Raw genomic sequence first — 24787 nt, forward strand, 5'->3', positions numbered from 1 at the left:
TGTCAAACCTAAATACCCGCCAACTGTTGTCTGGGACCCTAGTCTCCTGAATATGAAAAGGTCTCAGGACTCCTCAGATTGGATGGTTGCCAACGCTGAGCAGATAACCTGGGAATATTGGATCTCAATCATCCTTAGATCACGCAATCCCCACTTTGACAAGGCTTTGGTCCATCTTGGCCCAGAGAACGTTCTGGCAGAACTGTGTCACAGATACTGGAATCTGAGGGGAACGTGGGCCATCTGGAGGTTTTGTCACATTCACATTGTAAGGTAGGATGCATCAAATCTCATATCTACATTCTTAACATGGCACACCTACCTTCTGGGACATTGTATTGGAAAAGTGGTCTGCAAATGCATGACCAGTGTTTGACTGGTCGTGGGGACATTTTCTGGGGAATGTTGGACCAAGACCTTCAGGTAGATCTCAGACGTTGCAGAGTCAGACCCAGTCACACAGAGGCTCCAACTTTAGAGGCTCATAACGCGTGTCTGGTGTTTGCCTTTGGAGCAACAAAGGGAACTGCACCTCCCTACTTGCAGGCTGTGCTTGAACACTACAACCCTTCCTGTGCACTCCGACCTGCCCCTTCATGTCTTTTGGTCACCCAGCCCTCACGGGTGGACAGCTCCCGCTCAGCCAAGGCAAAACATTTCCCTGTCTTGGCACCTCACTTCCTCTTGGAACCAGGACAGCAGAGTCCCTGCCAATTCTCAGAAAAGAAAAAAAAAGCATTTACTTTTGGTTTCTCTGCCTCTGCCAATTAATTTAATGACTCAAGTCACAAAACCCCATAAAACCGTGTCTTCTATGACACAAGTCAACTCTTAAGGAAATACAGCTGAAGGCACAGTCAAGTCGACTATCACTTTTGATCCTAGTCAATATGACACTACTTGTGTATGGGAAATAAGAAAAAAGTAGAAGAAGGACACAAACATTCTGGCCATTTGGTAAAGTGGCTGACAGCCGCCATCCAGGTGGAGGAATGGACATTCAACTAATAGCCCAGCCATCTTGGATGATGTCAGAGTATAACCTGCTGCTTAATGGAGACTTTCTTCATGGTTAGAGGGCCAGACAAGTCATTTGGGGAGGCTGTGTAAGAAAGTCCCTCCCTTTAAAGCTGTTGGTGACATCACAGCTACCTCAGGTTTGAAGAGTGTTCAATTTTTACTCACTTCAGTCGGCCCCCTGTTGCTGTGAACGCATACCTTTGTCTTGGGACACTTCTCTTTATCTAATTTTCCCTTATTGCGTGGATACTACAACTGTAAGTAGAGCATGCATGCCTTTAACATAGCCTCTGAAAAGTATCAACTGTGACCATGTTTGTCTTGCATTGTTAGTTGAATGGACTAATAACATTTTAAAACCATTTGATTCTGGTTTTTAGGTTTTGTACGGTCATTGCGGTTTGGAATTGCTTAGCTATATTTTTATTTTATTTATTTATTATTGACATCTTGTCATTGTTAAAATAATGTTTCATTCCAGCATTGATGCAAATTACTTCAAGACCAAACCTGAATTAATAAATTGAGGTGAAATTGGATAATCAATGATGAGTGATATCTGTGACCATTGGTAATCATTCAACAAAATTAAAAAGCCCCAAATGAAGAAAATGTCTTTCACACCTTCTCTTTATCAGGAATAAAATCTTCATAAGGTCACCAACTCAATCATCATATAAATACCAGAGGCACATACCATAACTTTCTGTAATACCTAGACACTTGTAATTCATTACATCTATCTATTTTCAGACTGTGCGTGCGTTCTTTGTGGCCCAGGTACCTGATCGCCTTTTGATAAAGATGAAGATTCTTAATTTGGGTGAACTGCGGGCTGCTGAAGTCATTTTACGATCACATTTACCTAAATGTATAAAGGTATACATTTTTGTCCATGACTGTAGCCTAACAAAAATTACAGACTTCTACATGCTTTGTATATGGGAAAATCAGCAAAATCGGCAGTGTATCAAATACTTGTTCTCCCCACTGTAGGTTATAACTTTAGTGGCCGTGCAGTAGTCGTAAGGCCAAATATTTCTCTTATCAATAAAAACTGGTTACTCATCATACCAGACACATGTGGGTTGTAGCAGGGGTGAATGCTACCTCCCCATATGTTTGAGAAACTGCCCCAAAATTTAAAAAAATTGTCACATAAATCCTGGTGAGAACTCCATCCACTCCCAATGAAAGTAATAATAATAAAATTGGCAAATACAAACTTATCTTAACTATATTTTATTAGGCTTCTAACCCTTATGTGGTGTTTGAGATGTTTTCTATGTTCACTGAAAGATAAATGTGATAAATTACTTTTCAACCTGAGAGTCAACTGCCTTGGCTCATTTTTCACATGTTTGCGGGGACACACACACACAAACACACACACACAAAGGTTTCAACATAGCACAGAGAACCTGTCTGCTCCTGCTGACAATGGTAGGGACACCACAAAATAAAAAGCCAGAGAACCCACCTCAGCTGTTGAATATACAGAACAGGCCTGTCAATTCCTCTGAGTTTGTGTTCACGGCCGACACATCCCTGGTTAAGTACACTGTCTGATGATATGTCCCTCACCAGGAGTAACACTTAACCTTGAGTCAGACACCCCACGTCCTAAGAACAGATTGTTGACCTGGCCAGCTCCAAACCTTTCTGACCTCCTCAGCTCATCTGGACAAAGCATGTTGGCAACCCTTAGAAATGATTATTATCAAAACATAATAGAAATGTCTTAATTATATAAGTGTGTATATGCTGTGTATACATATACAGTGGATATAAAAAGTCTACACACCCCTGTGAAAATGCCAGGTTTTTGTAAAAGAATGAGACAAAGATAAATCATGTCAGAACTTTTTCCACTGTTAATGTGACCTATAATGTGAACAATTCAATTGAAAAACAAACTGAAATCTTCGAGGGGGAAAATGAAAAATAAAAACCTTACAATAACCTGGTTGCATAAGGGTGCACACCCTTAAACTAATACTTTGTTGAAGCACCTCAAGTGCTCATTTATGACCTTTTGTTTCTCTGGAGTGTTAATGATGACAGCTACCAAATGTAATTGATAATTTATCAACACGAAGATTAGAGAAAACATAATTTAAATAATGACAAAATGTTCTTGGCCTGCATAAACTAGGCAAGGTTCAAATAAAATAGCTACACGCCTGAAAATACCTATCTCCACAAATATTAGGCACCTTGGGGCCAATGGCGAGGCCATAATGAAGCAGTTTAAATCAACTGGAGCGGTAATGAATCTGCCTGGAAGGGAAAACAAGTGTGTATTAATGGTACGAACACTACATGGATAGGCCGCACACTGATGAGGATTGTTCGAGAAGTGAAAAAATCTCAGCGTCACAGCTAGAGAATTGCAAAAATTAATTGAATATTGAGGTCAACCGACCTCCGAAACAAAAATCAGATGCCACCTAATTAGACCACTTGGATCTTCCTGCAGGACAAGTTCCAAAGCATTCTTCCAGGTCCACACGAAAATTGCTCATTGACCACTGAATCAAGTTTTGCAACGGCCATCTCAGTCCTCTGAACAAACCTGTGGGGTGAGCTGAAGAGTCCTCTGGAGAGATTGTACATGGATGAATGGTCTATAAAACCCTGCCAATTGTCCATTTTTAAATGCAAGCCATAACATAGTGCGAAGCTTAGCCAAAGATCCAAACCATGCTGAGATGTACCAAAAGAGTTGACCAAACCTGAACCAAGGTTTTGAACATTGGCACCAAGGTTTTGAACATTGCCACCAAGGTTTTGAACATTGGCACCAAGGTTTTGAACATTGGCACCAAGGTTTTGAACATTGGCAACAAGGTTTTGAACATTGGCAAAAAGGTTTTGAACAATGGCAACAAGGTTTTGAACATTGCCACCAAAGTTTTGAACATTGGCAACAAGGTTTTGAACATTGGCATCAAGGTTTTGAGTTCCTTTGACATTAAGCTCAGATCCCATCAATGCTTTCTGCTTATCCAGAGCTTGATGAGCCCAAATAGAGACCTACTCTGGTCAGCCAATTACTAGAGCCCTACACTGGTCAGCCAATCCACTCAAAAGTCTATCCACTGATGCACCAGACTGCATAGCCGTGGGGAACCTCCTGCCAAAACAGTGTGGATGTAAAGAACTCTTTCCCCATCTTCATCCACTAATCCGTATCGGGTCGCGGGGGCAGCAGCTCCAGCAGGGGACCCCAAACTTCCCTTTCCCAAGCCACATTTGCCAGCTCTGACTGGGGGATCCCGAGGCGTTCCCAGGCCAGTGTCGAAATATAATCTCTCCACCTGGTCCTGGGCCTACACTGAGGTCTCCTTCCCAGCTGGACGTGCCTGGAACACCTCCCTAGGGAGATGTCCTGGGGGCATCCTTACCAGATGCCCGAACCACCTCAACTGGCCCCTTTCGACGCAAAGGAGCAGCGGCTCTACTCAGAGTTCCTCAAGGATGGCTGAGCTTCTCACCCTATCCCTAAGGGAGAAGCCAGCCACCCTTCTGAGAAATTTCAGCCGCTTGTACTCGCGATCTTCTCCGGCCAATCTCCCGCTCCATTGTCCCCTCACTCGCGAACAAGACCCCGAGATACTTGAACTCCTTTACTCATTCCCTACCCGGAGAAGGCACTCCATCGGTTTCCTGCTGAGAACAATGGCCTCAGATTTAGAGGTGCTAATCCTCATCCCAACCGCTTCTCACTCGGCTGCGAACCGGTCCAGTGAGTGCTGAAGGTCACAGACCGTTGATGCCATCAGGACCACATCATCCGCAAACAGCAGCGATGAGATCCCCAGGGCACCGAACTGCAACCCCTCCCCACCCCGACTACGCCTCGATATCCTGTCCATAAAAGTTACAAACAGGATTGGTGACAAAGCGCAGCCCTGGCAGAGGCCAACCCACACCTGGAACGAGTCCGACTTACTACCAAGAACCCGAACACAGCTCTCACTTTGGACGTACAGGGATTGGATAGCCCTCAAAAGGGACCTCCTCACCCCATACTCCCGCAGCACCTCCCACAGTATCTCCCGGGGGACCCGGCCATACGCCTTCTCCAGATCCACAAAACACAGACAGGATGGGCATATTCCCAGGCCCCCTCCAGGATCCTTGCAAGAGTAAAGAGCTGGTCTAAGGTTGACTACCTTAGTGACTTCTGCCATGGAGATTGACGATGCTTCCCCATCAGCCTCCAGCTCTGCCTCCACTAAAGTGTGCCATCCTTTCTGTACACAGCTTGGATAGTTCCCCGTTTTCCCCTCCTGAGGTGGCGGACGGTTTTCCAGAAACACCTTGGTGCCGACCGAAAGGCCTTCTCCATGGCTTCCCCAAACTCCTCCCACACCCGCTGTTTTGCCTCTTTCACAGCAGAGGTCGCAGCCCTTCGGGTCTGTCGGTACACTGCAACCGTCTCCGGAGTCCTCCGGGATAACATATCCCGGAAGGCCTCCTTCTTCAGTTGGACGGCTTCCCTGACCACCGGTGTCCACCAGGGTGTTCGAGGGTTACCGCCTCATGACCTTTAGACCACAGCTCCCCGCCGCAGCTTTGGCAATGGAGGCTTTGAACATCGACCACTCAGGTTCAATGCCCCCAACCTCCACAGGGATGCCAGAAAAGCTCAGCCGGAGGTGTGAGTTGAAGATCTTTCGGACAGGGGCCTCCTCCAGACGTTCCCAGTTCACCCGTACTACCCGTTTGGGTTTTCCCGGTCTGTCCACAGTCTTCCCCCACCCCCTGACCCAACTCACCACCAGATGGTAATTGGTTGACAGCTCCGCCCTTCTCTTTACCCGAGTGTCCAAAACATGCGGTCTCAGATCCGATGACACGATCACAAAATCAATCATCGACCTTCGGCCTAGGGTGCTCTGATACCACGTACACTTATGAGCATCCTTATGTTTGAACATGGTGTTCATTATAGATAATCCATGACTAGCACAGAACTCTAACAACAAACGACCACTCAAGTTCAGATCAGGGAGGCCGTTCCTCCATATCACGCCTCTCCAGGTGTCTCCATCATTGCCCACGTGTGCGTTGAAGTCCCCCAGCAGAATTATGTGAGTATCCCAACCCCCGCCTGGCGCCTCACACCCTGGGCAACTCCAGAGAAGAATAAAATCCATCCCCTATCCAGGAGTACGGTTCCAGAACCGAGACTGTTAGTGGATGTAAGCCCCACCAGATCTAACTGATAGCGCTCCGCCTCCCTCACAAGTTCCGGCTCCTTCCCCCAAAGAGAGGTGACATTCCACGTCCCCAGAGCCAGCCCCTGCCGCCTGGGTCTGGTCCGTCGAGGCCCCTGGCCTTCACTGCCACCCATATGGCAGCACACCCGAACCCAGAGGTTCCTCCCATGAGTGGTGGGCCCATAGGATGGAGAGGGGTGTGCTATGCCCGACCGGGCTCCGTGGCAAACCCGGCCACCAGGCCCTCGCCGGCAAGCCCTCCGTCTGGGCCTGGCTCCATATGGGGGCCCCGGGCTTCCTCCGGGCAGAGTAACTCCTCCTCTTCCTCGTTTATACATGGAGTATTTTTTAACCATTCTTAGTCTGGTTCCTCCCCTGAGACCCCTTGGGAAACCCTTCCAGGAGCATTAAGGCCCAGACAACACAGCCCTCAGGTTCATAGGAAAACACAAACCTCTCCACCACGATAAGGTGATGGCTCCCGGAGAGGGAGGTGAGAGCTGTCAAACCTAAATACCTCTGTCTATTTTCAGACTGTGCATGCGTTCTTTGTGGCCCAGGTACCTGATAGTTTTTTGCTAAAGAAGAAGATTCTTAATTTGGGTGAACTGTGGGTTGCTGAGGTCATTCTACGATCACATTTACCTAAATGTATAAAGGTATTCATGTGTTCATGCAACAAAAGCACAAATGACTAACTTTGTAGTGTCTGTAACTCGAAGTCTTTCAGGTTAAACTATGTACACTTTTCCTGTAGGTGTATGGACTCCTGAATGGCTTTAACAGAAACAAGCCAAGCACATCAGAAGTAGTTGTTGACAGCTGGCCTGACTTCAAAGCTATAATTTGCCGACCAGACACAAAGGTGAGCTTCATGTTCAGCACATACTGTTATGATTTTTAAAAATTGTTCCACTTGACACATTTAAGAATTTAGTTTTTCAGATCAATGCCCCTGCAATTCAGGGACCAACTATTGGGCCTCTGGAACTCAGTCGCCTCGTGTTGCTTTGAAAACTGAAATATAAAAGTGCTAATTGTCAGACTCTTTTATGGCAGACATGAACAGCTAATTGGCAATCACCGTGACCTCTGCTGCTGTGTGTGTAGCTGTGATTAAGTTCCTTTTCCATGTGATTTCTCCTTTATGTCATCCTCCTCGTGTAGTTTCAACAACCACCACATTCTACTCCATGTTTGTGGGGCAGACTAGGCTATGTCAACATCATTTGGTTTAATTTGGTATTTGGCACATTAAATATTCTACTCAACTTCCACAAATAAAAGGCATTTATGAATACATTCTGTCCATCTCTAGAACAAACACGTGACTGAGTTTATAAGAAAGGTATCTTTCTTTGCCACGGATGATGAGATCTTGAAAAGAATGGTGACAGAAGGAAATGCTATTGACTGGAATTCATTTTTCCTTATCAGCGGTAAGCCTAAATTGTCACTATTTCAGTGATTGTAACTGAGATGTCTAACTTTTACCTAATGCATCTTTGTGCCCTGGTCAAATACAGCTCTGGAAAATATTAAGAGACAACTGTACTTTTTTCTTTCCTTTCCAAAAAAGTCAAAAAGGAAGATTTTGAGTGAGGAAAAGAAGGTTGAAATTAAGAGAACATTGCAAATTAAACGCTTTTGTTCCTCTCTCAAAACTTTCCTTTTCAACTTTTTGGGAAAGGAAAGAAAAAGGTGCAGTGGTTTCTTAGTTATTTCCAGACCTGTGTATCACATAGGATGCCTTACTGTCACAGGCCCAGATTGTTCTGGGTAAGAAGAAACTAAAACAAGGCTTCTCTCCCACAGGGTCGGATATTAAACATGAGGCCATGTTAAAAGAAGTGTCCTCATTTCACGGTGTCAGTATGAAAAAGTATGTCTTGGCGCATCTTATGACATTATCAGACCCAAGTCTCCTGCCACAACTCAACAGGTACTCACAAACGGGCTCTATTGAATTTCCATTTTGATATTTGTTTACAACAAAGGTGAGAAATGTTTGTTAAGTTGAGGTGAGTCTTCATGACCATTTGATTAGTTTGCTCATTAGCAGGACTGATCAGAACATTTCATTATGACATGTTATTATGTAGGTTATAACTTTAGGGCCCATGCAGCAGTCATAAGGCCAAATATGTCTTGTCAGTCAAAACTGGTTACTCGTCATACCAGACACAGGTGGGTTGTAGCAGGGTTGAATGCTGCCTCCCCATATAGACAAGAAAATAAGAATTTTGATATATTTAAAAGTAAATAAAGAGGCTACAGACCATCCGCTCCCAACAAAAAACAAAAACATTTTCAGAAAACTGGTGAATATATATAAACCAATAACCAATTAACTCATTTATAATTAGGCTACTGACTTAGTTTAAAGAATCTGAAGACTAAAGTTTTTATTCAAAGAAATCACCATGTTTGTTTTCTCAGCATAGAAGTGAAATTATATCAAAACCTATTGGAATAACAGCAGTAATCAGATGCACTTGAGGTTAAACTATTTTCTATGACCACATCCAACACCCATGGAATGCCTTGCAGGGTAACCTTAAGCTAGAAGACTTGGCACCTACTCATGTGAAAACGAATTACACTGCCTGCAATAGTCTTTTTTTATTTATTTTTTTACACGTTTCGACATATAGATATGTAATCATCACTTCAAAACTACTGACAGGTAAAGGTAACATACAAGTAATGTAATTTAACAAATGACACTGAAAAACTATGCTTTGCAGTCATTTGTGCATCAAAAATCTACAGAAATGAAATACTAAGTACACCCCTACATTCAATAGCTAGTTGCTGTTCCCTACACTTTACCTAGCTGATACTTATCTTTCTATCAGTTTCTTACATCAACTAGGGGGAATTGTTACAGTAGCTTCAACTGTCATGTTCAAAGGATTTCTGTCATTCATGGCCCGGTTCAAGTCCCCAAACAGCATTTCAATAAGATTGAGATCTGCGCATTGACTCAGACATTCCATAATTCTCAATTTCTTTCCTTTTTGAGCCATTCTGTAGCTTTGCATAATCCACATTTAATTCAGCTTCAGCTTTTTGACAGGTGTCCTTACTTTATCCTCAAGAATGTTCTGGTCCTATATGGAATTCACAGTTGACTCAATGATGGCAAATTGCCCAAGCCCTTGGGGAGCAAAGCAGCCCCAAACCATAATGTCACCGCCTCCATGCTTACAGTTGGTATGAAGTTCTTCTCTTCAAAGGCAGTGTTTTGTTTACAGCAAATATGCCATCAGCTATTGTGGCCAAACAACTTGATATTCTTTATTTGGAGCAGTGGCTCCTTTCTTCTTGACTTCCCATGTAGGCCAAGTGCCAAAAGAGGCCCGTAGATCCCTTGATGTTACTCTGGGGTTGGTTCGAAATCAGCGGTTTCGTATAGTGGTCAAATAATGTAGAACACCTATCAAATCGAGGGAGAAGTTCGCTCAAGTTTATTGAAAAATTGCAGCACAGATGTCATTCGGTGAATGTTCCATTATCTTCTCACTGTAATGTTGGTTACAAGCTGATATATACATTGAAGGGTGTGTCTACCTGACTTGGAAATCAGGTTTCCAAGTCAGTAACCCCCATGCCAAATGGTAAATGTAAACATTCCTGGGGTTAGTAGAGCGCAACCTACAGAGAAATATTCTAAACAAAGATGTTTGTTATTCTCATTATCTAGGCACATTCACCTACAATGAAACGTACATTCACATTGTAATTGTTAATGCTCAGATTCCACACTCCCCCTATCAAACATTTAAAGAAAAACATTACATGTTTGATAAAACATTACACTTTTCCTGTAGGTGTCTTTATATTAATGAAAAGAAAAGGCCCATACACTTATGTTACAAATGACTAAGATGAAGCAACAAAATGAGTATCTGACCAATCAGGTCTCATTGTTCCTCAAATGAAAATGAATGTAAATAAGACAATTGATGCACCCCACTCCGACACATAACTCAATGTATGACAGTAATAAAACCCGTCCCCACCTCAGATTATAAATGTCAAGAAACATTTTGACATCAACAGGTTATTGTCAGTGTTAATGGTGTTCAGCAGAAAATCTGACTCAAAATGACATCATGATTAAAACATTTTCCCCAAAGTCCATTGATCAATCAAATCCCCCTTGTCCATATCATGATCCATGCGACAATATCATACAAAAGACTTATACATATCCTGTTGTACCTGTGAAAGATTCTACCTTTAAAATAGGAAAACATCTACCTTTGACAGGGACCCCCTATAATAGGGAACAATTCACTGCCCAAACATACCATGATAGCCATCATAATGTAGATCACTAAGCATCATCACAAATATGCCAAATCCAATACTGGGATTGTCATCGTATAGTTTCTTACCTATCTTGCGAGAAACAAACCTTCATACATATGAAATCACCATATCAGTTCATTTGGAAAATCTTAGATTGTAAGTAAAGAAGGTAGTTTCCAATCAAGTGTCCTTTAGTTCTTGTCTTCAGTTTTCTTTGTCTTGCATCAGTGATGAAAGTTCCAAAATCAGTTATTGCAGTCAGTGTGATGTGGACCCAGCAATTTGCCTGGTTGACCTAACAAGTCAGTGTAGGTGTATAATGGAATAGTGAGTTTCCAACACTTCACTAATTCAAGATTAACACCACAAGAGTTTCTTCCACTGGATTGGGACCATGTGACCTTTCCAGTCAACTGACCCATTGTAACGGTGGCGATGGTGGAGGAACCAGGCGCAGGCGAATACACTCCCTGTAGGGTTTTTAATGTAAATCAAACACGAGCACACAGAAAAACAAACTTAAAGAAAACAAAGGGGCTGAATCCTTAGACAGCAAACCAGAAAACACTCACCGGTTACACATGACATACAGACGGTACCAACAGTGTTGGACAAATGTGGGGAGCAGAAGGGAAACATTTAAACACATACTGACGAGATGATTGGGACCTGGTGTGAATAGTTGAAGACATGTGACACGAAGACAAGTCCGGGATGTGTTTGTGAAGTGATGGGAACTGGAGGTGTACGGGACAGTGGCACTGATCCTCACCGCACTGTGACACCCATGGTACTCTGACCTGTAGTATGTGGAGTCCTTCTGGACTCAGGTGGATTCTCCTCTCATCTTGATGTCGATGATTCATCTAGAAATGGAGTGTGAATCCAAGTGATCTGACCCTGGCATCGTTCTGCCATGTGAGTGGTCAGGAAGATTTCGAACAGATTTAACCAGTGTAGTTGTAGAACTCACACACTCAGCTGTCTGTGTCCAGTCAGTGACGTGATGTATCATCAGAAAAGGGGTTGTGATGTCCTGATCTTTTGAAAGTATAACTGCAAAACAACGATTAGTGTGGTTCAACAGTCCATCGGACTTTCATCCACTGGGTATTTTTCTGTCAACTCCCAACAATGAAGACAATAGATCCTGAAAACTTGTGGATCTCAGAAGTTCCATCATAGGAGTGAATCGTACACCCTATTTAGACAAGTTTCCATAAAAGTCTGTCAAAGTTCCTTTTCCATCCAGAACTGGCTTGGTTGATGTTTGGTTCCTTGTGCTGTATTATTGCCCAATAGCAACTAGCAGTGGAATAAGATTGTAAGACGTGACTTCGCCACAGGAGGCACCATCTTTTCAGGACAGACATGAAAAATAGAGAATTGGTAGTAAGGATGGATCTATAATCCATTCAGTAAGGAGTTGCATCCTGTACATTCATCAAAACAAAGTGAACAAGTTAAAAAACACGAACATTCACTAACACCATCAAAGACATCAATGTGCAACACGGTTGCTTGTTCGAAGGAATTATAAACCATATATCATATTAACAGATTTTACAACATAGCTAAACAGCTCTCAAATTTGACTTTACCACAGAACCATCACCCAGGTCTGTGAAATTGGCTATCATGCATTTATAATATCCTGTAGTTTCTTGGCACATGCCTAACTAAATTGTTTGGCCCCCAGGGGATAAGCTGCGCAACTAAATGGTAGGAGTGAAAAAAACCCAGCCCATGTGCAGTGGTTTACCTGTGGCAACCACCAGGGCAATTGTATTAGCATAGCTACAGCATACAAATTTAGCTTTTTACAGGCAACGTCCAAACTACCTCATGAAAAACACAAAGTGTCTTGATTAACTCCTAAATTTTAAGGAATTCGCAAAGTTAGATTCATTTTTATTCCAAATAGTGGCGGTCAGCCAAACTCTAAATCACAACTTTATACTTTTTCCTATCATCGACAATGGGGGATGACATTAGGTCTCTACCCTCACTTCAGTTGGTTTCAAAATCATAAATTTCAACATTAAAGCTAATGAGAGGAAAATATATTTAGCTTTAACTTAATGTTTGATTATCCCAAAACTGAATATGCTTGTGTTGGTAAAATTACCACAGATGAGACCAGTCTGATCACTCAAATTTAACCCTTAGTAATAGGCTACTTTGATTTAATGGGAAAAGTTGGTAGAGGCCATCCCAGTGGATCTGCCCCCCTTCCTGAAGCTCTGAGCTCCACCCATTTATGGTGAGCCATTAAAAAAAACAAAATGTTTGTTTATGGTCCTCAGACTATCCTATCAATTTAGCCGACATCCTTCATTAACTGAAGATTTTGATTTAGTGTCCAACCAATCTAATATTTTTTCAGTTTGTAAAAATGTGCTTATCATTATCTACACAACAATTCAACATTAGGGTGGAAATTAAAACTCTTAAGAATGGCAATGTAGACAGAAAACAGATCAAAATCAAGGTACATTATGTAATCCAAAGTAAACTCAATGTAGGCCTTAAACACTTTTACATCAATACCTTATTTGTTCATTAGTCAATTTACCATTTTAGAATTTAAACTCCATTAACGAGTATCAGGCGTTGGTTTTAAAAACACAGGTATTATCCCAGTTATCGTTGGTAAATACAAATAAGAGAAACTATATTATTTAACCAAACTCAATTCAGCATTTAAAATACATAACTTTTTTATTGTGGGGAGTAAACTTGCTTTAGCTGTATTATCCTTTTTTTAAGGCTATGACTATATTGGATTGAAATTCAGTCCTCATGGGACACAGCATGTCTCCTTAAAGTTCAAGTCTATCACCATGTGGATTCCTCATTCTACCACTTATACAATATATAAGGAGAGCGAAAACACAATATGTTAACCTTTTGTAAGACAACCATGAGACTATTTTACCAGATTAGAAAATCATTGTACCAAATTCTAATTCATCACCAAGTTTCAGATGTACCCACTAGTGCTAGCAAACAGCTCAGCACGCAACAGACAAGTACCACATGGCACGCAACAGACAAGTATAAATTGTCGTGAGACCTCCCTTGAGGCCTTACGGTTTTTAACATTATCATCAACGCAATAAATACGTTTGACTCAAAATTACATAAGTACACATGACAAAGCACAACAAAACAGGTTATTTCTTGAAAACCTATTAAAACATGTTCAAACATGACAGAACAAAACAGGCTATTTCGATTACCTATTAAAACATGCTGTATAACATTCAAGTGCTTCTCAAACTACATGTAATATTCAATTACATAAGCTTGGCTATTACCGAGGAAGGTGATCAGGTTTCTTTGATAAGTTCCAGCTTCATCTAATGGTTATTGGTACCGTACATTTTAGGAAATAAACATTTAAGAACTCTGAATCAATTATTATGAAAGCTCACGTCAGTTCCCAGGATCCCATAAGAGAGACTCCATCTTCAGACTACTGTCGGTCAACCAGGCGGTCAAACAGAATGAATCTTCGTCCATTTCGATTGTCTCCTTTCCCGCCTTTCGACTGTTGTCCTTTCTCTGCCATCTTAACTTTCCTTTGTCTTCTCTCTTCGTCTGTCCATATACAACTTCCTCGGAATCCATCTTGTTTAGCCGGAAAACGTTCTTTTTCATTCTGTCCATTTCGACTCTGGGCATCGTTGTTAATGATCCTTTTCGTTCTTGATGGTGTCCTATTCGCGTCATGCTATTTAAATATGAACGCGTCATGCCAGAGGCTGCACTCCTCTTCCCGCCGTATGTGTACAACTGGACGGCATTATATTTTACTTGTACAAGTCACTGTGTAATCGCCTAAAGCAAATGGCATTGTCAACGAAATACAGTTCATCGGTTCTTTCCAAATGATCCACCCCTGGAGATTTTTTACACGATTTTATTCGTAGCCTAGTCAGGGACTAACCAGGTCTTCTCTCCAATTTATCCACCCCTAGAGATATTTTACACGTTACACAATGTAATTCGTGGCCCAGTCACGGAATAACTAGGTCTTCTCTCCAATTTATCCACCAGTGATATTGCGCACGATTAAACAGATGTTTCGGTTCTCATTATCTAGGCACATTCACCTACAATGAAACGTACATTCACATTGTAATTGTTAATGCTCATATTCCACAGGTTCTTAGAGATGCCTATGACCACATGTTGCTTCAGCACTTGGCCTAGAATTTGATGGAATAACCTGTCCTGTTTTGATTTCCAGTGGTCTTGAATTTTCTCAATTTGTAGATGATCAGTGGGACAGTTGAATGATGTTCTTCAAATTGCTTGTAAATGCTTTTTTTTAAACCCTCTCTCATGAGACTCATGAGCACCAATAATCCTAATTCTGAGGGCCCTAAATACAAACCCGCTTCCAAAGATGTTGCACATCATTTGCACATCACGCAATGATGTGCAAATCATTTAAACCTTACATTCAATAGAAAATAGTACAAAGACAAAATATCAAATGTTGAAACTGAGAAAAAAGTTTCTGGAAAATGTTGAATTTGATGCCAGCAGCATGTTTCAGAAAAGTTGGGACAGACACGACAAAAGACTGGAAAAGTGGTGTAAGACTGGAAAACTAAACCTGGTGGAATATCACATAATTAATAAGGTCAATTGGCAACAGGTCAGTAACGTGATTGGGTATTAAAACATCATTCCAGAGAGGATGGGTCTGTCAGAAGTGAGGATGGGGAGGGGTTCACCACTCTGTGAAAGACTGATCAGGCAAATTCTGCAACAATAAAAAATAAAAAATTCCCAACGTAAAATTGCAAAGAGTTTGGGGATCTCATCATCTACGGTACATAATATCATTAAAAGATTCAGAAAATTCAGGGAAATCTCTGTATGCAAGAGACCACATCTTTTTCAGGGCAGTCCTTGCTTATTCCAGTAAGACAATGCCAAACCATTTGCTGCATGTATCACAACAACATGGCTCTGTAGAAAAAGAGTCAGGGTGCTAAACTGGCCTGCATGCAGTCCAGACCTGTCATCCATTGAAGACATTTGGCACATTATGAAACGAAAAATACAGCAAAGAAGACCCCACACTGTTGAGCAGCTGAAATAAAAAATACAGCAAGAATGGAAAAACATTTCACATCCAAAACTACAGCATCTGGTCTCATCAGTTCCCAAATACTTAAGTATTGTTAAAAGAAGTGATGCAACACAGTGGTAAACATGCATGTGACACATGTTGCAACACAGTGGTATCTTTTTGAGAGATGTTGCTGGCATCAAATTAAAACAGGGTTATGTATTTTCCCATTGAAACATTGGGTGCCAAATGGAAGGATCTTTAGGAAAGAAGATGGATGGAACTCTGATGATTAGAGACAACAAACCTGGTCAGTTTAATGTTACCCATTCAGGTGAATGGAAACACACCATGCCGAGAGGAAAGGAGATCTTAAAGGACATAATTTGATTATCTTTTGCCTCCCCAGTGACATTGAGTCAAGGGTGTCCATTCTGAACGGTTCCCACATTGACCTTTTGAACAAAAACTGGAAGTTTGGTGGAGGCAGTCTGGGCTACAGGACCATTAAACACCTCATCACTCACTACCCAACGGGCTGCATCACAGACGACCAAGGCCAACCTGTGTGCTGGATACTCCTGTATGACTACCATGCCATGGGTAGGTCATATAATGGATGCTGTTATACAGTTTGTCCCTGCTTAATTAAGGTCCCCTGGCAGAAAGCAATGACCAAAACAACTGTTCCTTCCCACTGTCTCACAGGTATGTTGTACACTCTGCCAGAGCACAGAGGAAAGGGTCTGGCCAGAGCCCTGGTCAACAGCATGTCCAGGAGGCTCTATGCTGAGAGTTTCCCAGTATACTGCTTCATAGAAGAGGGGAACACAATGTCCCACAGCCTCTTCACCAGTCTGGGCTTTACTGAGGACCCTCAATACAGGGCTGCATGGTACCAAATCAATTATAAGTTAGCAGGTAAATGGGCTTCTCGGGTGTAAATTGTGAAATGTAACCTATACAAAAGGACCAGGAACATGAAAAAACATTTGGCCTGGATGTGTAATATGTAGTTAATGAGTTCATTAAAGTAGAATCACTATCATACCTCAGTTAGTCATAAAATTCCAAGTTAGAAAGCGAGGGGTTTGTGATGACACAGGAAATATATCTGCCCATATACAGAACTTCATTTTCTGGAACCTGTTTTAGCACGACAGCGCCACTTCTACAACCGCTTGCCAAAAATTCCAGAATGCATTATAGGTAAGGCTAAGTGATTACTGAATATCTGCCTACTAGTACATAGTAACAGTACATAGTAATAGTACATAGTAGTAGTACATAGTAACAGTACGTAGTAGTAGTACATAGTTATAGTACATAGTAGTAGTACATAGTAATAGTACATAGTAGTAGTACATAGTAACAGTACGTAGTAGTAGTACATAGTAGTAGTGCATAGTTATAGTACATAGTAGTAGTACATAGTAATAGTACATAGTAGTAGTACATAGTAATAGGCCTACGCTGGTGGAAATTGTGCCCCACCACTGCATCACCGACTTTTTAAGTATTTGCAAACAATTGTCACCAAAGTTACAGTTAATTAGTACTCGAGGGGTTGGTTTATTAAAGTGTTTTACTATCTATAAGCTGCTAATCAATAATGTTTTTAAATATGCGTAGGCTTGATGTCATTATGGTGGTGCCTGGGTCTTCTTGCCTGGGGCATTTGGTCTACACCAAAATGTCCCAATGTTTTTTATCCTATTTTTAATCTTTATATGTTTTCTTATTGTATTCTTTCTTATTATGATGTTTTCATTTGTTTTGAGGTTATATATATATATATATATATTCTTATATTTTCTTTTCTTTGTAAAGCACATTGAATTGCTTCGATGTATGAATTGTGCTATATAAATACATTTGCTTACACACCTCCCTTCTTGAATGGGATCCGGCCCGTATTTACAGTAAAGATTGTTTTCAATGTGAAGACATCTTCCTATTTAACACCTGTTGGCAGAGAATGCATTAGACCCGGGGGGCTCAAAGATTAAATCGTTGTCATTGTGTATCAGATTCACATATGCTTGCAAGGTCATTGTACAAGTTATGTCTTTATTTTCCATTTGTTTTCAAATCAGAGCACAATCACCAGACTATCATAATCTGTCTGATTCTGTAATCCAATGTCCGGTCTGCAAAATGCTGAAAGTGGACTAATCCAGGGGGAGTGTGGGGGAAATGTACTTATTTCGTAAAAACCCATTTCCAAAAAAGTTGGGACGCTGCGTAAAAAGCTAATAAAAACACAATGCAATGATGCATTCATGGTGCCTTCACAGAAGTGCAAGTCATCCTCTGGGACCCAAGCGGGAAAAATATCTATTTGAAATGTACTTAATTATTATATTCCTATAACACTTAAGTATAAACATACTTAAAGTTGTTTTAAATACACTAAAATGTATTTTAAAAATATAATATATACTTCAATATATAATATTGGTACCACATAATTTATAATAAAGTATACTTTCAGGTGATTAACTAGTATTTGAATTAATTGTTAATCTATCATACATTTTAAATACATTTCTGACTCAAAAAAGTTACATTCAATACAAATACAGTGTTTTGCTATTTTATCATCTGACTATTAACATTTTGCTTGTAATATATTCTGCATATATTTTAATATACTTTTACAAATTATTTAATTGAGTCAACATAAATTAATTTATTTTTAATACATTAAAAGTTTACTTATAGTAAAATAATTGTCTACTTGCAGTTTACTATGATTATAAATGACAATAAAAACCACAGAAGTACATTCTAAATATAGTTGAATTACATTCAACTATATTACAATTATGCATTTAAAACAGCTACTAAAGAGTCTGAAATTGTACTTAAGTGAGACTCAAGTAGCCCTCCATTACAAGTGGTTTAACATGTAGAATTTCCTAAATGGTAATCAAACCTTTATGGCTAAAGGATGACTATCAACAGAGGTTGTTTTGAAAGCTGTATTTCAGCTGGACATGGATGTGTGCCTGCTTAAAATCTTGGTACATTATTTAGTCTGTTAGATTCTTATACCATGGCGAACACTAATCCATTTAACTTGGCTATAGTGGTGAACCCCTCCCCATCCTCACTTCTGACAGACTCATTCTCTCTGGAATGATCTTTTAATACCCAATCATGTTACTGAGCAGTTCTCAGTTGACCTAATTAGTTGTGAGATGTTCCACCAGGTTTAGTTTTTTAGCATTACACAACTTTTCCAGTCTTTTCAGGCTGGTTCAGGGGTATGGGGATGGACAGACAGGGAGTAGGCCTGGTTCAGGGGTATGGGGATGGACAGAGAGGGAGTAGTGCTGGTTCAGGGGTATGGGGATGGACAGACAGGGAGTAGGGCTGGTTCAGGGGTATGGGCATGGACAGACAGGGAGTAGGGCTGGTTCAGGGGTATGGGGATGGACAGACAGGGAGTAGGACTGGTTCAGGGGTATGGGGATGGACAGTCAGGGAGTAGGGCTGGTTCAGGGGTATGGGGATGGACAGACAGGGAGTAGGGCTGGTTCAGGGGTATGGGCATGGACAGGCAGGGAGTAGGGCTGGTTCAGGGGTAAGGGGATGGACAGACAGGGAGTAGGGCTGGTTCAAGGGTATGGGGATGGACAGACAGGGAGTAGGGCTGGTTCAGGGGTATGGGGATGGACAGGCAGGGAGTAGGGCTGGTTCAGGGGTATGGGGACGGGCTGACAGGGAGTAGGGCTGGTTCAGGGGTATGGGGATGGACAGACAGGGAGTAGGGCTGGTTCAGGGGTATGGGCATGGACAGACAGGGAGTAGGGCTGGTTCAGGGGTATGGGCATGGACAGGCAGGGAGTAGGGCTGGTTCAGGGGTAAGGGGATGGACAGACAGGGAGTAGGGCTGGTTCAAGGGTATGGGGATGGACAGACAGGGAGTAGGGCTGGTTCAGGGGTATGGGGATGGACAGGCAGGGAGTAGGGCTGGTTCAGGGGTATGGGGACGGACAGACAGACAGGGAGTAGGGCTGGTTCAGGGGTATGGGGACGGGCTGACAGGGAGTAGGGCTGGTTCAGGGGTATGGGGATGGACAGACAGGGAGTAGGGCTGGTTCAGGGGTATGGGCATGGACAGACAGGGAGTAGGGCTGGTTCAGGGGTATGGGCATGGACAGGCAGGGAGTAGGGCTGGTTCAGGGGTAAGGGGATGGACAGACAGGGAGTAGGGCTGGTTCAAGGGTATGGGGATGGACAGACAGGGAGTAGGGCTGGTTCAGGGGTATGGGGATGGACAGACAGGGAGTAGGGCTGGTTCAGGGGTATGGGCTGACAGGGCTGCTGAGCCTGAAGCTGCATCTGTTGGGCCTGGCACCAAGCAGGGGCAGGGACAACTGATTTAGGATCAATGCATTGCTAAAAGTTGGGCTGCATTGATTAAATGTCAGCTAAAAGAGGAATGAAACGTAACACTAAAAAAAAAATGTCACCTAATGTTATAATATTTTTTTAAGCCGCCCCATATCAACTTTGTACACCCTCTGCTTGCTAATATCACAGCACTGAGTCTTTATGTTTGATGAGGTGGGATTACACAGCAAGGTATTGTCCATTCACCATCTCTCCAAATCCTTACGTTGCTTTGGTCTTTGCTTGTTGACTCTCTTCAGGGCACCGCACAGGTTGTCAAATGGGTTTTCCAGTAGGTCAGAGAACTGGGATGGCCATGGCAAAATCTAGATTCTGTGGTCAGTGAACCATTTCTGTATGGATCTGGAGAAATTTCGCCCATGAACCTGCTGGAAGGTTGAGTCCATGTAGCCATATATCCTAACTTGGTTCCCAGGACCTTTGGAAGCAAAACAGCCCCACATCAAACTGTTTCCTTACAGTATTTAGAATCACAAATACAATTTGCATTATTTTATGAGTATATTATTTCCTACTCAATTGCTGTAATAGTAATTATTCTTTGGGAATTTGAAACGCCAATGTTTAACTTCTGGACTGTTATTTGTAGAGTGCAATTTCTCATGTAAACAAACCAAGATGAATAGCATTCTTATCAAGCAATTCCCCAAATAAAATAGACTCCTTCTGCTTTTAATCTGTAAATAGCATCGGTTTGTTTTGTGACTACATCAGTTTCCTTATCTTCCACAGTGTCATGAGGTTCGATAGGGACAGAAACTACAACTTTTTCTCTGCAGCTCTTCTGGATTGAGCAATAGCACTGCCAGACTTAAGATATCTGTCCTGCTCAAATTATAATAGCTGCCTCTAATAATGTTGTACACAAGCACTTTCCAGAAAGTGTAAATGGAGATGGGTAAATGTTAAGGTTAACTAATTTAAACCATGAAGACAATTCTGAAACAAAATGCAGTGGCATTCTTCTATGCCTAGTACTGACCCAGGCAGCTACGGACCGCTTCCCCTGTAGATGGGTGTGCGTTTCAGATCCAGAGACCCTTCAGTCCAATTAAAATGCTTTCCTCAAATCTTGACCAGGTCAACATTTTCACTGAAAGTGGCGTAATTTAAATGGTATGCTAAAGTGGATTTGGAATTCATTTCAATAACCTGTTGTATTATGCAACCAAAACACTGAGAACACCATTGTGTATAAATCACTTGTCAACAATAAAAGCTCCAGTGTAGCAATGTTAGCAAGCTCATCGTGACAAGCATTAGTAATCAGGGACTGTTGTTTAGCACAGTGGTGGACCGAATGGAGACTTTCCTTAAATGCTTAAACATTCTGAATAAAAAACAGAAGTCACACCATGAATATATCCTGGCTTCTGCACAACCACTTCCCCTTAATGCTTAATTCTGTATCAATAGCTAATAGTATCTTAGAATAAAATTATTTAAGTAAGTCTCCTGTCTGACCTGTCATCAATGTATAGAGACTGTTGGGATATACAACAGGAATGATATTTGCGTACATACAAAAGTAATTTAGGAGACACTTGAATCCAGAGAAACATACAATATTAATTTGTAAATCATTGTTTCGTACAACTGGCAAAAAAGAAAATGACCACATCATGTAAATGTTCCAAACCATTTAGTTAAACTATGTTGCATAGCATTTACAAAACATTTGCATTTTACTAATTTAGCAGATGCTCTTATCCAGACTGCAGACATATGAAACAGTCAAGACAGCTCATGTTAGTGTGGGAATGCAATACACTTGGGGAAAAAAACAGTTACTAGTCAGAGGCTTGAAGTAAATCCTAGGTTAAAAATGCATTGGCAAAAACAAGTGACAAAGACTACTAGTTACAGATACTGCCAGTATTTGGGTAAACTAGACAGAACAATTGTCTTCTTTCTTACACGTCTTTATTGCGGGCAGTCGTTCTTAAGCAACTGAATATCACTCATCCAGGGGCGACTCCACACCTCAAAGGTGCACCTGTAGGTCTGGGGAGACAGGATCAAACGTGTGGCGACATGAGTTGGCATAATACCACACCCTTTCAGTACATTTGACAAAGTTACACCTATAAGCAAGCTTTTCCACTGCATGGTACCAGCTCGACTAGGCTCGCCCTTTTTGCTTTTCCACAGGCCAAAAGTTGGGACAGCACCTGGTAACAGATACTTTAGTACCTTCTTCACCCAGGTTCCAACCCAGCTGAGATGATACCAAATGGTAACATGAAGATTTCCGATTGGACAAGAGTGACTCAAGGCATGTTAGCCGTCCAGTGTCAGAGAATGGTTAAGATGATACCGGCGCCTCTTTGCGCGTCTGTGCCAGAATTCCTTGCATTGAAATGGGTTAATTTCAGTGCCAGTGCATAGGACCAGACTCATCATTTAAGCAATCGTATTTTCCCACAAATCCTCTTGGTTTGGACCTACGCACTGGAGTTGAAATCAACTTGTTATTCCTGTGAGTCCCATAAGATACGCTGTTTTTGTAACCTACCAAAAGACCTTGGGTTTTTCCTCCTTCTGGTTTTTCTATAGGCTAACTGGCATACATTGCACTGGTCAAAGTAGTAATGAGTGGAAAACCAACCCAAAGCGGGTAGAGTCGAGGCGAGTACAGTCGAGGCGAGTAGAATCGAAGCGGTACCATCCAGTGGAAAAGCGCCATTAGTCTCACTTTACCTCCAACGACAGGAAGTGTTAAAAGTAGTTAAGTAATGGTAAATTAATTCCAGTTTTAGAAGGAACTTGCAGTGGTCGTTAGCTTACCGCAGCCATCCCTGGGTCCTCATGCACTGAGCAGTTAGTCTCTGCACCACTTTTCTTGCATGGGGTCCGGCCCATATTCACGGTGAAGATGTACTTTATCCCAGCTACCACCTGTTGGCAGAGAATGGATTTGACCAGGATAATCAAAACACAGATTTCAAAGCTCTGCATTAGACATTGTTTCAATCACAGGCATTGTATGAAACCCACTCCTAGCACATATCAGGGCTCCAAGGCCAAAAAAAAGGATTACACTCAGGGTTTTCAAACATGCAGCCGATAACACCCCTGGTTAGACTAACATTATTTTTATTAACGCATTCTCATCGTGTCAAGGTGTGCATTATATCATTCACATCTTCCTGTAATATCAGGGTTTAAGTTTGATAGTTATTGTTAACTTTTAATTTCCACTATGATGTGTTGTTCAATCAGTGCATACAACGGCCATTTTATCATTACATCTATGCTGGAGCATTCCAAACCCTCCAGTGACCTTTCAATCTGGATAGACTCACAGTAATCCATCGATTAAAAGGATGCCCTTGGTCTAGCCACAGACAAAGTCGACCCGTCACCACCCCCATAAAGCCTAGCGGCAAAAGTGCGATACTTGTTCTCTTCGTATTTCACCATTAATTCATTTATTGCATAAGGAATTTTAGAATCGCTGCAAACAAGGCCTGTGTTTCGTTTAGGCATGCTAGGCGTTTTGACAAAAGTGTACATCTTGTCAGAACACGGTGACGTTTGTCAACGCATTTTCTTCAAATGAGCTCTACAAAAAAAATAATCTGCTTATATTTATAGCCAACATAGCTTAGTCAACTTGTCCCATTGTTTACACGATTATGAAAAGCCTACACGAAACATATACCTTATTTTAAGTGGAGCTTAGTTCCCTTTGGAAGAAACTGTGTAAGAACCGAAAGAGTCGCTTCTCAAAAATGTTATGTGGTTTATGAGTGATTATTTCTCCATATAACTAGACTGGGGACCAGTGTCTTTAGTTTACATTCCATTCCTCGCCCTCCATGTCATGTGCCGAAGAATCTGGCCTTTCTTGAGTCTTAATATTATGTAATTCATCAGGTGGAGGAAATTATTTGAACGACAACATGTTTAGTTAACGGCTGATTTTCACGGTCATTCCATTTCTGTGGATCCACATGTTACAGGATTCCCCGTAACCAATGAAGTTTAGAGAGAAATGTCAGTTTATTTGCCAATAACAAAGGAGTGGCAAGGAATTGAACGTTAGCCAATTATCAGAAGTAGGCCCCTCAAACGCAACTCTGGACCTCAAAGACAGCTCCACTCCATTTTTTCATTGCCACTCCGTAGTCAGGGGCTTATTCAGACCTTGGATAGCCTACCAGGTAGATCCAATTCATGATGAGCTAGAACAGAAAACCAGCAGGCGCCGGACCTCGTAGGGCAAGAGTTTAACAGCCCTTCGTCGTCGCCAATTTAAGGCATTATAAAGTAGTCAACATCAACCTAAACGACCAGCATCTTCTCATCCTTGACCTATTCAATTAAACTATGACGTACTGACCTGTTTCTGAGCCTTCACAACACTGGCCACCTGCCTTATGTACATGTCGTTCGTTCTCTTGTTGTGTTCGACCACGGCGAACTGCAGGGCGTTTTTTAAGCCTTGGTCGTTCATATCGGCATCCGATGGCGCTCCAACCATCTTTTCACTCGCCACGGTTAAAATCACCGCGAGCAAAGGAACGACGATCTTCCAATCCATGATCATGTCCGCGTAAAAAGTGTCGACGGGATACAAACCTAATCGTGCAAAGTAAACAACAAGCCTGTCGGAGGCGACAGTTTATATAAACATAGTGACGTCACTGTCTGCTTGATGAAGGCGGGTCTAGATAACCAAAAACCCAAGGATAGGATCAACAATATC

At 41.8% G+C, this 24787-nt stretch overlaps 2 protein-coding genes across 2 annotated transcripts; one reads left to right on the forward strand and one right to left on the reverse strand.

The window, feature by feature from the left end:
- The first annotated feature begins 1824 nt into the window (after positions 1 to 1824).
- On the forward strand, positions 1825 to 16598 carry LOC105010012 (glycine N-acyltransferase-like protein 3). The gene is made up of 6 exons (XM_010869406.3): positions 1825 to 1899; positions 7006 to 7113; positions 7567 to 7687; positions 8064 to 8190; positions 16064 to 16257; positions 16363 to 16598. Exons 1-6 carry the CDS (start codon positions 1825 to 1827, stop codon positions 16596 to 16598), a joined length of 861 nt encoding a protein of 286 aa, XP_010867708.2.
- A 5111-nt stretch (positions 16599 to 21709) lies between these two features.
- cst3 (cystatin C (amyloid angiopathy and cerebral hemorrhage)) lies at positions 21710 to 24731 on the reverse strand. Its single transcript, NM_001303838.1, is given in 3 exon segments — positions 21710 to 22080; positions 22864 to 22974; positions 24422 to 24731. Coding segments are annotated over 3 exon segments (399 nt in total). The 5' UTR covers positions 24629 to 24731; the 3' UTR covers positions 21710 to 21999.
- Positions 24732 to 24787: the final 56 nt, after the last annotated feature.

The sequence above is a fragment of the Esox lucius genome, chromosome 6, assembly GCF_011004845.1.
Source record: "Esox lucius isolate fEsoLuc1 chromosome 6, fEsoLuc1.pri, whole genome shotgun sequence".
NCBI lineage: Eukaryota > Metazoa > Chordata > Actinopteri > Esociformes > Esocidae > Esox > Esox lucius.